The sequence below is a fragment of the Primulina tabacum genome, chromosome 18 (genome assembly GCF_025594145.1).
Source record: "Primulina tabacum isolate GXHZ01 chromosome 18, ASM2559414v2, whole genome shotgun sequence".
Lineage (NCBI taxonomy): Eukaryota > Viridiplantae > Streptophyta > Magnoliopsida > Lamiales > Gesneriaceae > Primulina > Primulina tabacum.
This window is the reverse complement of record NC_134567.1, coordinates 28,905,545-28,923,472: the sequence shown is the minus strand read 5'-3', so window position 1 is coordinate 28,923,472 and position 17,928 is coordinate 28,905,545. Positions and strand designations below refer to the sequence as shown.

The following is a 17,928-nucleotide window of genomic DNA, read 5'->3' as shown; positions in this document are numbered from 1 at the left end:
ATTTTTATTGTAAATATCGATAGAATTAACTCGTAAAAATTCACGCTATCATCTCATAATAGTACTTTTTAGAAAAACTAAGCCTACTAAATACTAAAGTCAAGTAAGTGAGACAAAAGTGAAAGATGTCATAATTAGGTTGTCGAGTTATCTACATAATGTTTTGATCTATATTCAAAATGCGGATTTTACATTTATTATGTTGATCATATGTTACATTTCTTAGCATTTAAGATATGATCACAATAGTTTGGTAAGACGTATCGACCTATTCTATGCATGTAGTAAAATGTAAATTTTTTGAAATAATAATTATTACTTCTAATAGGTCAGGTTGGGTAAGATCATGTAGGAGTTTCGTCTTATGAAAATGATTCGTGAGACGGTCTGATATGAGTTGTTGCGAAAAAAAGTTACAAACACAATAGAAATATGTTGGTGATGACTTGTAACTAATATGTCACCAATATCTCTATTATAATTCATTTGGAACGATGTATCATGTTCGTGATTCAATCATAACAATTTTTTTTAGAATTGGTTATGATTGAACTCCTTAAGATTTATCATAATTATCAAAAAAAAAAACCCCAAATAAAAGAAAAAATAACTATTACTTCTTAACATTTTTACATGGCTCATATAACTTACCATATTTATTGTGGCGACTGGCGAACAACATTTCCCACATGGTTACGGTTGGTCACTTGGCCATCAAACTTGTTCCATAATTTTATTGTTTTTGATATTGATTCAGGAAAGTACTATTTTCTGCAGTTTAATATTATTCATAACTATATTTATTTTATAATGGAACTCATAACTTTTATTCATTTACTTTTTGTGTATTTCTAATTTAATAAAGTTAATATAAATATTGAAATTTTATTTGTAAGAGTGTGTGTGTGTGTGTGTGTGTGTTTATCAAATTTAAAGCGTGACATAAAAAAAATTAAATAACTAATCAGCAATATCATTTTTTTAAATACAAATTTGAATATTTAATTGTTATTCTTCATAAATAAGTAAATAATTTTAAAGCATAATTATACTAGCTAATTAATTGAAACAAATATCTATTAAAAAGGATGAAATAACTTATCAAACCGAGTTATTATTTCAGAAAAAATTTCAGTTGATTCAGATATTTTCTTTTATTTTTAAAATATAAAATTTATTTAAATCGGCTCAACTTCTGCTATTGTACAAGAAATCGATTAAATCGAATTAACTTATAGAATGCATTTATTCTTGGGTGAATTGGAGATAAATTCCTAAACTCAAACCTAAATTTATCCTAATTCTCTACCCTTAAAAAACTATGTTGCGAAAGTTCTATGAATTGTTGTTCCATGGAATTGCTTCTTTTTTTTTTTTTTTTTTTTTTATGTTTGTTTGAAAACCTGTAATAAAATGTGTGTGTATTATTTTGTTTTTGTTATAATTGAATAGGTTAATGAAAAATAAAAAATACCATGAATATAAATGTCTACGAATCTATCAAGTTTGATGCGAAGGACCCGTTAACTTTGGGTTTGAGTATAGGCCCATAAAAAATTTATTTTCTTAATATTATTTTTTGTTTTCCACAAAAGAAAGTAACATAAAAAAACCGGCACTTTTTTGGAAACGGCGGTCTCTTTGAGTGTTCTTTTGGTAAAATTTTTGGATCAAAATATTGGCTATCAACAGGACCATTCATTATTAACGTTAGGTTCATAAATCCAAGATCAGTCAGTAGTCGATCTCCAGCATTCATGCAACATATATATATATGTGTATATATATATATATATATATTAGTTTATGCTTGCGTTTTCAGATCAAAATAATGAATTAAGATGCTCGAGCAGTCGAATAGGGGAATGGGATAGTCATGTAACATAAAGCCACCAAGTTGGACATTTTGGGCTCAAAGATCATGATTGATTGACTACCTTTCCTTTAATTTCTGTCAACTCATTTTCAGGCTTTGGAAGCTTGCAAGTATATATAACGACCAGCAAGCCATACATATATATAATATGTGTTCATCGTTGAAAGTTACAGGTACCCTGGATATATATAAATATCAATAAATAAATAAATAAATAACATGTTCTTATTTCTTCCGTGCCACAGTGCCGACCAAAAAAAAAAAAAGAAAAAAAAGATAGGATAGGGCAAAGGAATGCAAAAAATAATATAAAGCAGCAGCATAGGTTCCAAGAGGGCATCTCCGACCCTGCACTTTGTCTTCCAAGGGAACCCCATTTCCTCTTGAACTTGGCGCAGAGCTCTTTTTATTTTTTATTTTTCTTGTTTTTTATTTCAAATACTTGTATTGAAGATTATAAATATTATTTAAATAATAGTATCATATTTATTTTATTATTTTAATAATTATATATTTAATCATAAAAATTAAAAAATCATAATTATTGATTTTTAAAATATTTATTTATTTATGCTAATTATTAATAATTAAAGAATAGTTTGATTTATTGATAATATAATTTAATATAAATGCAAAAATTAATATAACAATACAATTAATAATAAAAAAATATATTAAATAAAAGATAATAATTAATATATGTAAAATAAAAGAAATATTTCGAAAATATTCTTTTTGGCGTAAGATTTGAAGTAAATGAGTTGAAAATGGACGTTGTATTTGATGCAAAAATCACACTGTTTCAATGTAAAATTTGTATCAAAATATATTTAGGCTTAGAGATGATCTGAATTAATCGACTCAAGTAGAGGTGGAGACTGCACTCGTAAGATTCGGTAAAGAGTGCAAACTAATTATAATAAGAATAAAAATAAAGGGTCCCTGCCACCCATCCTGATCTCCACCACATGACTCGAGGTTTTGGGATTATTTCATCTGCAATCGTAACCAGAAGACATTTATCACAAGTCAATGATATCCAACTCCATTATCATTATCCGAAAATATAAACCCTAAATGACCACATCTAGCAACTTTATTAACGAAATTAAACACAAGTTAATATTATAAGCATCGGAGGGAAAAATCTATGATTAATTTTTTAAAAATATATCGTATGTTAAATTAATTATTTTTTAGTTGGAATACGACCCCCTTTAATTTGTACTCGTGTTAGGTTATTGGCAAGTTGGAGGCTTTAATTTTGTGATTGTTGCGGCCAGAGTTGACTTGGGGCTTGTAGGTTGGAGCTTTTTCAACCAGCCTTAGTGGACGAATCGTACTAATCCAAGGACCACACCATATCAATAAATATAGTCATATGGTATTTACGTTTGAAATTGTATGACTTGCATTCGTGAAGAATTTTTCTTTTTCGATTCACCACTCATGGAACTTGAGTTTTCCTTCTTTTACTTTTTTGAATTTTTGCCACAATTTCTTTTATGCAAACGTACATTTTAAGCTTATATAAAAAATTAAAAGATACGATTAGCCAAATTATATATATAGTATGTCTTCGAGGGATGTATTTCAAACGACATCTATTTTAATCGTGTATTTTAAATCCATCGCAACAATAAACAACAAGTGACACGAGAAATGCGCATCTAGTTGCATTATTTTTATTAGTTTCAAAAATGATTATTAAACGGATGGAACGTGATCGAAGGCGTGTGATTGGCAAAAAAACAGTACTTTGGTAGCCAAGTGCAAGGTATTATATGTTACGGGGATGTGTGTTCAAAATATTGGTAAGATTCTTGATTTTTTTTTTTTTAATAAAAAAAAAAATCAAGAACAATGCGTGTATTATTAGTAACTATATATATGTTAAATCTTACAATAGCATCTTTTGATATTAAACTAGGAAATGTCATAATTGTTATCTTGAAATTTAGCGTTACCAAGCTTAGGCTTCTTAATCTTGGGAAGAGCGATCCATTCTAAGACTTCTCCCTAGATCCCAAGGCACTAAAATGTCCGTGCATAGTCGAGATTAAGTGCACCATATTTACAAGTGAAAGTGGTCGAGGAATCGCATTCTTTTCAAAAACAGTAGCTTTTGTTTATATAAAGTTTATGCTGTATCTCGAGTATATTTATATATTAATCAAACACGCTAATAAATCATAAGAATTTTTTATTATTTTTTATATGTGCATATACATAAAATGATATACGAAGTTCAAAATCCAAGTCGACAAAATGTAAGAGAGCATTATTTGCGATGTAGCTAGCGTAGAATATTGAGTCCAAAGACAAACAGATACCCCACGTACGTCAATTCACGTAGACCCAATGGTTATCAACACATCAAGTGTGTTAGTGTGACATGGAATCTTTCGTAAAGTTGACGACAGGCTAGGTCTAATCTATTATATATGCCCTAGGATTAGGGTGTAAAATCAAAGAGTACTAACTCAGTTTTCACCTTCAAAAGTTGTATCTTTTATAATATATATTTTATATATATAGAAAAAGTATAAAGTGAAAATGGATGATTGCGTAGAAAATAGGGAAGTTTCCTATTGATGAAAATATATCGTTAGAGTATTTTAGAACTAAATAGTATGATTAAATATTATGAGATGATGTGTATATGTTTAAGACTCTGATGAAGCCATGTGACATCCACCACTCGGTCCAAATACGACGGTGATGAAGCCATGTGACAGCCACCATTCTGTCCAAAAATGATGGAGGAAAACTGCTATTTTTATTTTCAAACCCGATATGAATTCGGTAATTCTAAAGAACAAATGTTATTCAGTTAGTAAAAATTTAAATATTTTAGTGCAAATATACATGTGAACTAATTATTAAAAATGTCTCAGACAGTATTATGTTCTATTATTGTTATTGTTTCTTCCTTTTTTTTGTTAAACTACTGCATATATATATATATATATATATATATATATATATATATTTATATAATATATATTGCAAGTTGGGATGGATGGAGAACTTTTTTGTTTTTTGTTTACTTGGCTTTAGAATCCAAGCCTTTCCCTTTTGTGGCCAAAAGGTTCCATTTTTTTTGTTTAGTTTTGTTTTTTAAATTAAGGGTTTTTTATTTTGGCAAAAAATTGTGTGAGACGGTCTCACGGGTCGTATTTTGTGGTACATATATCTCATTTGGGTCATCCATGAAAAAGTATTACTTTTTATGTTAATAGTATTATTTTTTATTGTGAATATGGTAGGGTTGACCCGTCTTACAGATAAAGATTCGTGAGATCGTCTCACAATAAACATACTCGATCTTTTATTTTTTGATGTAACGAAAGAATGTTTATCTTAGGACTTGCTATTTTTTTTAAAAAAAAATATTGAGTTGGCGTCGATTTTATTTCAACGAATTTTTACACGACACGACTTTTACAATTTAAAAATATCACCTTGCGAAAACATCATGCAATATATATATATATATATAATATATATATATATATATATTCTGTAACTCATTTTCAGAAAAATACATTTTCAGTTGATTTTTTTTAATAATCTTCGCTTTGACTTTTCTGGACTTATCTAAAGACGGATGATATACATTTTTGATCCATACAAGTAGCACATGAGACATATATAAACGCTAATTGGCCAATTTCCACACAAGTTCTGCTTCACATTTGTTTACAAACAAACTAATTAATCATGTCCGTGTGATATTTATTTCATAATTCAATTATTAATATTCAAGCCCGTCAATCATTTGAAGTGAAGTGAAAGTGGTGAGACTATATTGTACGTCGGGATTACAGTAATTCCATTGTATATATATTCTGTATAAATTACAGAACCATTTTCCTTGTCACATTCTTGATTGAATTTCCCTTTTCTTTCTTTTTTTGGTATTGAGTTTTGAAGTTGAGTAAGAATCTTTATTTTCTTTCAGCCATGAATATCGAAAGTGGATCAAATTCAATGAAAGAAATTGAAAAGGAGGAGCATGAAGAATTGGAACATGAAGCCGAGGATCCGAAAAGACTTCAACCATGGAATAAACATATTACTGTTCGTGGCATCGTTGCAAGCATATTGATCGGATCAATCTTTAGTGTGATAGCGATGAAGTTAAATCTTACCACGGGGATAACACCTCACCTCAATGTTTCAGCAGCACTTCTTGCATTCATTTTCATTAGGACATGGACCAAAGTGCTTCAGAAAATGGGGATCGCCACGGTTCCTTTTACAAAACAGGAGAATACCTTGATTCAGACTTGTGTTGTTGCATGTTACGGCATTGCAATTGGAGGTCGAGACAGCTTTAATTTTCTTTTTTATGGGGTTAACATTTTTTTTAGGTTCTTGTTTCCTCTCACTGTCTGACTGAATCTGGACAGTCGAAAAATGTTGTCGTGTTACCGTCTTTTATATTTTTCTCGCTGAATTTCAGGTGGGTTTGGATCTTATCTGTTGGGAATGAACAAGAAAACGTTTGAGCAATCAGGTGGCCTAAATAGTTTAGGAAACACAGCAAGCAGTATTAAGGAACCGGGGATTGGTTGGATGACTGGTTTCCTTTTTTTAGTTTGTTTCATCGGGCTTTTTGTGCTGATTCCTCTCCGTAAAGTGAGTGATTATTATCCATGAGTGCTAGTTTTTGAGATTTTGCTTCAAAGTTAACTTTTGCAACTTGTTTTGAAGCTCAAAAGTTAGAGAGTACATCAGTTCTTGAAAAGTTTTATTTTTTTAGATTTTGTTACTGCTACTTCTTTTCTTTCTCTGTTACTTTAGGATGATCTATTGATGTATACTTTTCAATTCGTTATTGTTATTATAATTATTATTCAATACATCTTTAATCCGACTTTTAATTGGTCCCCAGATCTTGATAATTGACTACAAGTTGACTTTTCCAAGTGGCATGGCAACTGGAATTCTGATTAATGGATTCCACAGCAGTGGAGACAAAATGGCTAAGTAATTATTGATTTTCAATCCAAAAGTTTTCCAACTTTTATTAATTCTTGAAATCTCAAACTTGATATATTTGTCAAATTCATATTTTATCATTATAATTAGCGGCCTAAGCAACAGGTTTTTCAATGATTATAATTTGTAGGAAGTTGGTGAGGAATTTCCTCAAATCATCCTCTTTTAGTTTCCTGTGGGCTTTCTTTCAGTGGTTTTACACTGGAAAAGATGAATGTGGCTTCGCACAGTTCCCTACCTTCGGATTGCAAGCATGGCGGCAAACGTATGATCGACCACTTTAATTTTTAACTTAATATATTCCTTCAATTTCGGAAGCTAACAAATTATAGTAAATAATATCAAATTTGAATATTTATTCATTTTGTTTTTCAGATTTTACTTTGATTTTAGCACGACTTACGTGGGAACTGGAATGATATGTTCTCACATTGTTAATATATCATTACTTCTTGGAGCTGTGCTTTCATATGGTATGATGTGGCCACTAATTACAAGGCTTAAAGGAGATTGGTTTCCCGCAAATATACCAGAAAGCAGCATGAAGAGTCTTAATGGCTACAAGGTATGAGTTTTCTTGATTTGATCTGCTAAGAAATTTAGAGATTTTTAAAATCTTTTGCTGGATTCAGGGATGAAGCAAGAGCCCTGAATTTCATTAATTTACATGTATATTCCTTGGCAGGTTTTCATATCTATTGCTCTCCTTCTAGGTGATGGCCTCTACAATTTTGTCAAGATTTTACGCGTTACAATGGTTAATTTTCATAGCAAGCTTAAAACCAGAAGTCTCAACTCGGGTAATTAATTCTTAAGATTTTAGTTTCTGGACAGGTTGAAGACCTTCAAATCGTCTCAAAATATATGCAAATTTCACATTTATATTTTCTATTTATCTCAATTCTTCTTATTAATTTACATTTGATACATAAAACAAAGTTTTTTTTTTCTGTTGCAGTAGGAGAAGTTGATGAAGACAAGGCCTTAAGTTCTGTAAAGCAAGATGAGATGTTCATTGGAGAAAAAATACCTCTGTGGCTAGGCGGCTTGGGTTACCTAATGCTAGCCATAATATCTGTCATTTCAATTCCTTTCATTTTCCCCGAACTCAAATGGTACTACGTTATGGTAGCCTATGTTTTTGCGCCATCTCTAGCCTTCTGCAATGCCTATGGAGCTGGATTAACCGACATCAACATGGCATACAATTACGGGAAAGTGGGATTGTTCATTATTGCTGCATTAGCCGGAAAAGAGCACGGAGTCTTAGCTGGATTGGCAGCCTGTGGACTGTGCAAATCCATTATCAACGTTTCCTGTATTCTAATGCAAGATTTCAAAACTGGCCATCTCACTCTAACATCTCCAAGAGCCATGCTTTTTAGTCAAGCCATTGGAACGGCTTTAGGGTGTATTGTTTCACCTCTGACTTTCCTCTTATTCTACAAGGCATTTGATATAGGCAATCCAGATGGAGAATTCAAGGCTCCATATGCTATTATATACCGAAACTTGGCTATCATCGGTGTCCAAGGCTTCTCAGCATTGCCTCAACATTGCTTGCAGCTCTGTTATGGGTTCTTTGCTTTCGCTGTCACGGTAAATTTGGTTAAAGATCTTTTACCAGAGAGAATAGGGAAATGGATGCCACTTCCGACTGCTATGGCGGTTCCATTCTTGATTGGTGGGTATTTTGCCATTGATATGTGTCTGGGGAGTCTGGTGGTGTTTGTGTGGGAGAAGATGGATTCGAAGAAGGCGGAGATGATGGTTCCGGCGGTGGCTTCTGGTTTGATATGTGGGGAAGGAATTTGGATTCTTCCGGCATCGATTTTGTCTTTGGTTAAGGTGACTCCACCTATCTGCATGAAGTTCATACCTTCTTAGTTGGAATCCCTTCAAGTGGTACTATTATGATAGTTGGTATAAAAAACAGGACAAGCAAAAAAAGAGTTTTATTTCTCCCAATGTACTCGTCGCATGTAGCATGAAACATGAAAAGAAATAGTTATAATAACACTCACGTGTTGAGGGTGTGCATGGTTAGATTTGGAACTTCTATGTTTCTTTTCTTCTGTTATGTCCTCTTCCATGCGAAGATGGTAAACTTAAAACCAGTTTTAAGGATGATCATTCTCCAATCTTCTCAGGATTATCTGAGAACTGAAACAATACTTGGTACTTACACCTCCTCGAACCTCCATTTTAGACCAACAAGTACTACTTCAAGCCTGCTTGAACCCCAGTATGTTTGTGTTTATTGAGCTTTTCTTAAGAATTTTACTCTCACACATATCGCAGTCTCTCTTTCATTGGTCCGGATGACAAGGAGGAGCAGAAAAGGCCCAAAACGTGTCAGGCAAGTTTGAGATTATCCAAAAATTTTTTTTTTAAAGGCAACGACATTCAAGATATTTGTACGACGCATAAGAAATTTAAAACTAAAATATTTTTTTTGTCAATAGGATGTATTATATCATACAATAAATAATATGCATTGTGCAGGCATTAAGTTCAGAGTTAGAAGGCTCTTGGAATGATATTGTTCCAAAAGACATATTTGTCAGTCTATATATAATCAAGTATGATGAGTTAGTTTATATTTTCCAATTAAGGTTTGTCATTTCATCTGGTTTGTCTGTTTATTTATTTTGGATTGCAAAGAATCTCCCTCTTATCAAAGTCTACACTTTGGGTTGTGAAAAAGCTGACACAAAAGGCAATTCAACCTTTGCACTTTTCAACCACTCCATTCACCTTTTCATAAACCCCCATCTGTGAATTTCATTTAAGAATCTTGAAACTTGCAATCCATTTATTCACAAGTTTTCGTTTGAAAGATATACGTCGTAATGCATAATAATTTATATACATCATTTAATAATGTCATTAGTTAGTTAGTTAGGTTTATAAATAAACGAGTGATGAGGATTTATACTTCGAGGCCAACGTATGTCTTCCCTGTTTGGCAACATTTTATGGTCATATATCGGATTTGGATCTTCTCATGTTCACTTTTTATACAAGATAATTGATTATCTTGTAGACCTCACACAATATCAAATAAATGTTAAAAGTTGTAAGATGAAACGAGATGATCAGCTTATCATCTCGTATAAAAATACACAACATCACATACTGTGTTTTCAATCACAATACATTCTCATATATCAAACAAATTGTTCCCAACACGTTTTCTCTTGTGAAAAAATAGATTTTTTTTTTAAAAAAAAGAAATGTCTAGTGGGGAAACCCTTTATGAGAAAGAGCTGGCGACAATAATTTTTTATTCAAGACCTGGTCTAATAAAATAATTTTGTTAATTTGATGTGAAATCGAGTAGAATATTTTATAGTTTTTTGTTTTTAGCCCTATATATTCCACAAATGAAAACAAGATCTTAATGTTTGTGAAATTAAAGTCACTCAATTTGTTTTAAAAATGACGGTGAGAGTACTAAAGCCTCATCTAATCATAATACATGTGATATTGAATAATATCATTAATCAATATAACTCATTAGCCAAATAATCAATGCATAGATTAAATCCATGTAAGGAACATTAAAATTATATTTACGGTTTTTTTATATGTAATAAATAAAGGGTCATGTTTCAAAAATAAATAAAGGGTTCCATTTCCAAGCATCCATTCTTGAGGAATTAAATGAGATCTGCTTCCAAAAGAAGCTGAAGGAAGAAGAACACATGTTCTTAAATTGTCCATATACAATTAAACACAAATATTCGAAATAGATAAAAGAAAACTGTAGTGTGGGGAGATGGGATTTGTGGATGTAGGTCATGTTGTTACCTCGCTTTTATGACTTTGTTTGTCCTTTTTAATGAACCCCTCTCCCAATTCCCATATCCCTTATTTATCATCTCGATCCCTCTTCCCCCCACTCACACACATCCCACATAATATCGTCTTCAATAATTATTATTCTTTAGTTTTTTTCCACCATTATTTGCCTCTCAAACCCTAATCTTTAGTTTCATAGAACAGAAAAATATGGGGGCTTATCTTTTGAGGGGAACGTTGTCTGGCTCGAGGCCGTTAAGATGATTGATACCATACTTGCTATTTGTTGACAGATCGGATCTTGATCATCTAACTACACGAATCCGGGCCGATAACTTGGTTAATGACCTCGGACCAGGCTTCATTCCCCCCAATCACTAATTGCTTCCCATTTCTTTATTAGTTTTTGAGTCTATTCTAGCAAACTGCATCTGTTTAAAGATCCGATGTTCTATTGATGAGATGGGTTGATTCTTATTCAGCGGATAGATAAATTAGCTTTGACCGTTCTATTTTATTTTATTGATTCAGGTGAACTAAGATGGCTGGTTGCACGTGAGAGCTTGTAGATTGGTGTAATGATTAAATTATTTGACTTCTGTGCTTTTCCTGTCAGTTGAAATTATGTAATAGAAACTCTGAGCTGAAAGAAAAGTAGCAAATTTGATTTATTCATCATTACCTCGTATTAGATCTATCATTACGCTAATGATAGATTCAAGAATCTGCTCAATTAGTTTCTTTCTATTCTCTGTTGGCCGCTGCTTTAATGATCATTTGCCATTGACAGTCTATTTTCTCTCCTATATTTATCATCACTGGAAAATGATTTTAGCCATACATTCGCTATTTTCAGTTGTTGTATTAAACCTTCGATGTTAATTGACTCCCATTGATCTTCAGAATGAATTATTGATGAGCAAATTAGCTGTGGAATCGAGAAGCATTCGAAGGCATCTTCTCTTTTTGGATGGCAGGTAAATATTAAATAATAAATTTACTCCCAGCTTTGTATAGTTAAAAAAATTTATGAATTTAACCTTCGTCATTATTCTAAAACTAACCATTAATTCGAAAGTAGGGAGAGCAACTAATTTTGAATATGTGTATTGTTACGTCTCTTGCAAGCTAGCTGTGAGCTAGAGGTATTAATGAATTTAATCAGGATAAATGGAAATGGAAAATAAATAATTTTTTCATGAGTAAAAAACTATATAAAAAAAAGTATGTGTTTCAATAATATTTTGTAAATTTTGTTTACAAGATAATTTTAAAAAACTGTTTTTCAAGAATAGTTTTTTTTAAAAAAAATTGAGAGATGTTTTCTGATGTTAATCGTTCAAAATTCAAACGCTTATTTTTTATTTAAACAACTTTTAAAACTTTTTTATAATTTTGTTGTGAAAAATACTTTTATAAAAACATTTTATTCGGATGGATAATTTGTTCTTAATTTTGTCATTAGCTCGATCCCGTGATTACATTTTTCAAATGAATAGAATGAACCAGACAACAAATCAAATTATTGTCAGCTCGCTGGCAAGGTTTTCGATTTTAGACCGATTGACAAGATGATCCGACTTGTGAATACCTCTGTTGTAGTGTAACTGCAAATCAAATAACTTGATCAGCATTATATATCCGCGCTGTTGTTCACATTTCAGATGGAATAACAATATCAAGAAATGCTTAAGTTTTCATGCATTCTGCAAATTAAGAATATGGAAGAATAAAGTCATGCATGAAAACTGGAGTCCAATTAAAGAAGATATTTAAAATATTTAATCATAGTATTTATTTCAAATCTTCATTCGGATCCATTGATCTAACTAAAGACGATCCACGACGTTGACTAGACAATTATACGCCTCCATGCATATCAAAATGCGCTAACCCGAACATTTTAATATACATATCGACCTTCATTTTTTTTTTTTTTTTTGAAGCAATAAACATAACACCTATTGATTTTAAATAAGAATATTACGAAGATGATGAATGGTGAGCATATATTAGTGTGTACTTCAAAGAATTAAAATTCTGCTACAGCGGACAGCATATATAAAACCTAGCAAACATAATGGGCTGATGTAAATTGGGCTTGGGCCCAATTTGTGGAAGACGGTTAATGATTGAATGTGCACGTTACAATATATGTGTTGATGGTTTTAATTCATGTGAATGATATTTGATTTAACTAATACTTTAATCATCATCAACATTTATCTATCTACACTTAAAATGTCGTAATTGAAATACTAACATGTATAATATCACATCATCGGTGCGACGAAAAAATATTAAAATCGTAAAATCAACAAATTAGAATGACGATAATGTTTTGTTTTGAAGATTTTCGTTTCCGAAGCAAACAAAAACATATTAAAATTATGACAACAATAATCGGTTTACATATTATTGAACAAACCGAGGCATCGAAGGTAAATCTTTCGGAATTACGCACTAAAATAAAAAGTAGGGGCCTGGGGTTTTTTTTGCACCGGCTGAGCTGTCCGAGGCATGGTTGGTCTACCAACAAGCAAAATCTGATCATGTCTAGTCTTTATCGAGTAATTTGGACGTCCCATCATAATATTGAGATATTAATTATAGACATCATCATGCATGTGTTATGTATCCACGTCATCAATATTACATATGAGGTGTCATCATGTTACCATGTCTGTTTTTGAGAGTCAACGGGATGGACCAACTTATTTCGACCTCCGTATTGTAACAAATTAATTAAATAATTTAATGTTATTTATTTGAATTTCACAGTCCCTCCTTTGATATTTATTTATACGGAATTATGGATCTATAAAAACAAATTAAATGTGAATAAAAAAATTGACGTCACTTAAATATATATATGTATGTATATGTATATATATATGTATATATATGTATATGTGTTATAAATTTGTAACCAGTAACTGTTTTCTTCCCTAGTAAAATCAAAGAGCTTTATGGGTTCTTTATTAATTCCTATATATATATATATACATATATACATTCATTGAGTGAGCTCCTGACTTTAGATTAAATTAAAATGCGGTCAATTTGAGAAACTGATTTCAGATTCTTCGTAAATTTAATATGTGGAACGCCCCGAAATATATATGTTAAAAATGTACGGTGCACAAATTACATACATATTAATCAACCACACGCTTTCTTCCATATTTCTTCCAGCTCCCTGGCAAAAGTTTTCTGCCTCCCGACAACTATGGTAATATGATCTTTGTTTTCGACAATTTTAACGTGGGATCGTGGGATCCTGGATTTAACATTGTAACTGCATTCAACTGGGATCAGCTCGTCGTCTTCGCCATGATATATGGTGATGTCGCATTTCAGTGTATTATTGACCTCGTCCAAGTATCCTTCCATCTTCGCGGCGGCACCACAGATTATGTTGTGTAGCGTATGCCATGCTGCGGTGTGTGTGTGACAGAAGAATCCCTCGATCAAGTATGTTCTAATCCTGAATCCATGCATTGACCACAAATTACGTCAGGTACTACATTATATTTGTAATTTTTTCTTATTAATTAATTAATTAAATGGTTTTTTTTTTTTCGAAAAATAAAAATAAAAACCTACTCCACCTGCCCCAATTAAAATTCTTAATCAGTCCTCCACTCCCACAGTAAAATTATTGAGAAAATAAAAATATGACACTTGTTTTAGTTCATAACAAAATAATTATTTTTTTGGCTATTACGTGATATCACCTTAGTTTGTGTTTCAAATCAAATAAAATTCCCGACTATATTTGACTGGATTGTAACTCAGGTTATTCTCGCTCCCACCTGTCATAAATTAATTTGGTGATTAATGTTTATTGGCCACATATTATTTGGAACCGCTTTTAAATATGTGTCTTAAATAAATCACATGAATTATTTTAAGACGGTCTCACGAATCAAATTCGTGAACATATCTTTTAAATTTTTTTAATGAAAATTAGTAGAGCATAATCAAGAGATATAAATATTCATATGTTTTGTTTCTAATAAAATATTGGAGTTAAAAATTGGAAAAAAGAAGGTTTGTTATTAACTCATATAAGAGTGTCTCTTGTGAGATGATCTCACGAATCTTTATCTGTGAGACGAGTCAAACCTACCGATATTCACAATAAAAAGTAACTCTTAACATAAAAAGTAATAATTTTTTCATAAATAACCCAAATAAAATATCTGTCTCACAAAATACGACCCGTAAAATCGTCTCACACAAATTTTTGCCCCTAATATAATTCTCAGTATATCGTAGACAGTTTATTGTTACGAGACAAAAAAAAAAAAAAAATCATTTTGAATATTTTGGTAAGCGTCAGCTGCTATTCCTTAATATTGTTACATACTCGTTTACTTGATTGTTTTAATTAACTGTTTGTGATTTATATAAAAAGATTAAATTTTTTTGTTATATTTTGAAATTAGCATTTTTTTAAAAAGAAATATGATATCAGATAGTATATACACATTTATTTTATTAAAGATTTTATTTGTAAAGAGTTGATAATACACCAAATAAAAGTGGCAAATAATAAAGAAACCAATTTTGGGAGCTATGCATGATATAGCGTACTTACTTTAGGTGCAAGTCACGTGATTTCGCGCTAATAATATGCGCGTGGTAGAGTTAGCTGTACACTACCTGTTCCTGGTGATCAATTTAGTAAGAAAATCCCAGAGACGGTGGTTCTTGGCCAGAAGTATACAGACGGTGCGGCCGAGGTGCTCGTACCAGCAAGCAACCGACGCTCCAAAAGAAATGAGTGGCCACACGCGCCGTGGAGCCACTTTCCTCATGGTGTACTGTGCAGGTTGCTCGCCCTTTGGAGCTGGAAAATATGGCTGCAATATATATTTTCCAACTAATTTTCAAACAAAAATATCATATCACCAAGAAAATGGACGGCCGGATGCCACTTAATGAAATAATAACGAAACTACCTGCAATTAATAAAGGAATCCATGGTAGCCTGTGTTATTGCCACTTATATGTCCAATACAATTTAGAGGGTTTCTATACCAAATAACATTCAATATTTCAAACAATATTAAGTGTATTTAGTGATTTCGGACGAAAAATGTTCAACAAAAATTTTCAATTTAGTAGATGAAAATCAAATTTCGATAAATTACAGAATTAAATTTAAAAAACATGTCAAATTAAGTGACTAAAATTGCATTTTTCCCTAACTAGCTCAAAAATTCACACACAATATTGGGTGTTTTTAAAAACTTGTGAAACTGTCCATATTTCAAATTACACAAATTATATTGACATAATAATGAAATTATGGCTTCGTTACATAATGTGACCAAAAACTTAATTTTTACCTCTATTTGAAACAATAAAAAAAAATCCCGAAAAATATAAATCCATCTTATTTTGAAGGGCGAAATCATGTTCAACATATATAGATAGACCCAAGACTTCTTAATTTCAAGGGAAATTCAAAACCCTAAAAACTACCACTAGTCATAAATAAGGTATCTGCCCATCCGGGAAGAATTAATTTTAAGCTTTTATGTTCAAATCACACTAAAAATAAAATAAAATAAATATAAATGTGTAGAAATTTGGGCTCACCGGAGCAAGCAAAGTTAATGACTTGACGGAGGCCGGATGCTTGACAGCAAGTGCGAGAGCTAAAATGCAGCCCAAAGAATGTGCCACAATGTGGAAAGATTTCACATTGTAAGGTTCGAGAACAGATCTCTCGATCATCTCCAAATGTTCCCTTAAAGTGTACAAAGAATCATTCGGTTTTGGGCTTCTCCCAAAGCCAAGCAGATCCACTGCAAGTAATCTATACTTTGATTTTGCATCCTTTGAGAAGTTCGGGTACAATGTTTCGGTCCAAAACGCTGACGACGATATGAATCCATGAATGAACAACACATTTTCTTGCACATTTTCTGGGTTTTTGACAAAGGACAACAAAAGTCGAAGATTATTGATTATGTATTTATATGCAGACGAAAAAGGTTAAAAATTCGAACTTCGTTTGCAGAAGATGAGTTTTAAGGGTATTACGATACGTACCTTGGGGTTCATCAACTTTGACAAAAAGTGCGTTTTTACTACACGTCATCCAAGAAGTGCAAGTCATGCAATCGCAATCAGACCACCTTGGAATAGGGAATCTCTGCTTCGGATTAGTAACCTTCTCTTGCAGCATTTGAACACTGGTCGAATTAACCGTATACGTGGATCGTACGGCTCCGGCTCTTCTGTTGAGCTTTTTTGTGGAATGTTTGATACTAAACTTCGATATGTCGGACAATAACGAGGGGCGTGTGTAAAGGGTGTCGGAAATTTCTTCGAGTTGCAGTTTGTTCCAAGTTAAATGAAGTGTTCTCGATTCCCTTTGCTCTGATACTACGATCTTGCCATTGTAAGATGTGATTGCTTCTTTTTCTGGCCAGCAATAACAGGACTTGAATTCTGCTTCCATGAAAAAATCAGCCATTTTGTACATGTAGCACAGCACGAAATCTAAGATGTCTAGCAGAGTGAACACTAGAAAACTCGAGATTTCATTCAAGAATCTGCCTGACGACGTAAAAAATGGTTTGATTTTGTCCTTAGTTCCCATTCTTTCACCACATACAACGATCACTAAAAACAAGAACCGCCGAGGACTTGATAGTGAAAAAATTAACAATGGAGTAAACAAGATTTACAAATCACGGAGGAATTCTGGTAAAGGGTCTCATTGGGCTGTAATTCATATTTAAGGACTGATCCATGTCCTGATCAATAGTTTGAAGGAAGATTAAGAAACATAAGGAGTCTCACAGCATATTTTTGTCAAGACAGTTGGGACAAGAAACCAACTCCATATTTCGCAAGATAGCTAGTTACCTTCTGTTATTGATGGAAAAGCGTTGGGAAAAAACTTTCTTCGGAGAGCTAGGAAAATGCAAGCCGGATGTGGTCTTTTTAGTCGCGTACATTTAGGTAATAGAAAGTAAATGAATTCAATATTACATTAAACTCGGATTGCTCGGAAGGGGAGAAGGGTTGGTGGTAGTTGAAATTAGTAACAACAAACAAGCTACGTGAATTTATCCCCATTTTCTATACTTGTGTATCATATTGTGCTTGTGAAGATGTATTTTATACAATTTTTGTGAAAAACATAACATTTTCTTTGTGTAACTAACTTTATATCCGTCACCTAGAATTTATCATTGTGTGATTTTAATGTGCTGCAA

At 32.1% G+C, this 17,928-nt stretch overlaps 2 protein-coding genes across 5 annotated transcripts; one reads left to right on the top strand and one right to left on the bottom strand.

Annotated features, from left to right (window-relative positions):
- The first annotated feature begins 5,538 nt into the window (after positions 1-5,538).
- LOC142533043 (metal-nicotianamine transporter YSL1-like) lies at positions 5,539-9,074 on the top strand. 4 transcript variants are annotated; one of them, XM_075639632.1, is made up of 8 exons: positions 5,539-5,689; positions 5,841-6,203; positions 6,345-6,520; positions 6,777-6,871; positions 7,014-7,148; positions 7,259-7,448; positions 7,569-7,683; positions 7,842-9,074. In XM_075639632.1, the coding sequence occupies exons 2-8, from the start codon at positions 5,843-5,845 to the stop codon at positions 8,768-8,770; spliced, it is 2,001 nt and encodes a 666-aa protein (XP_075495747.1). In that variant the 5' UTR covers positions 5,539-5,689; positions 5,841-5,842; the 3' UTR covers positions 8,771-9,074. The 4 variants fall into 4 exon arrangements, with proteins under 4 accessions (XP_075495747.1, XP_075495748.1, XP_075495749.1 ...); XM_075639633.1 differs by having other exon boundaries at positions 5,543-5,676; XM_075639634.1 differs by having other exon boundaries at positions 5,683-5,705.
- A 4,698-nt stretch (positions 9,075-13,772) lies between these two features.
- On the bottom strand, positions 13,773-17,768 carry LOC142533773 (putative lysophospholipase BODYGUARD 3). Its single transcript, XM_075640663.1, has 4 exons — positions 16,754-17,768; positions 16,298-16,626; positions 15,356-15,555; positions 13,773-14,174 (listed from the first exon to the last, which is right to left on the bottom strand). The coding sequence occupies exons 1-4, from the start codon at positions 17,304-17,306 to the stop codon at positions 13,850-13,852; spliced, it is 1,407 nt and encodes a 468-aa protein (XP_075496778.1). The 5' UTR covers positions 17,307-17,768; the 3' UTR covers positions 13,773-13,849.
- Between the last annotated feature and the right edge of the window lie 160 nt (positions 17,769-17,928).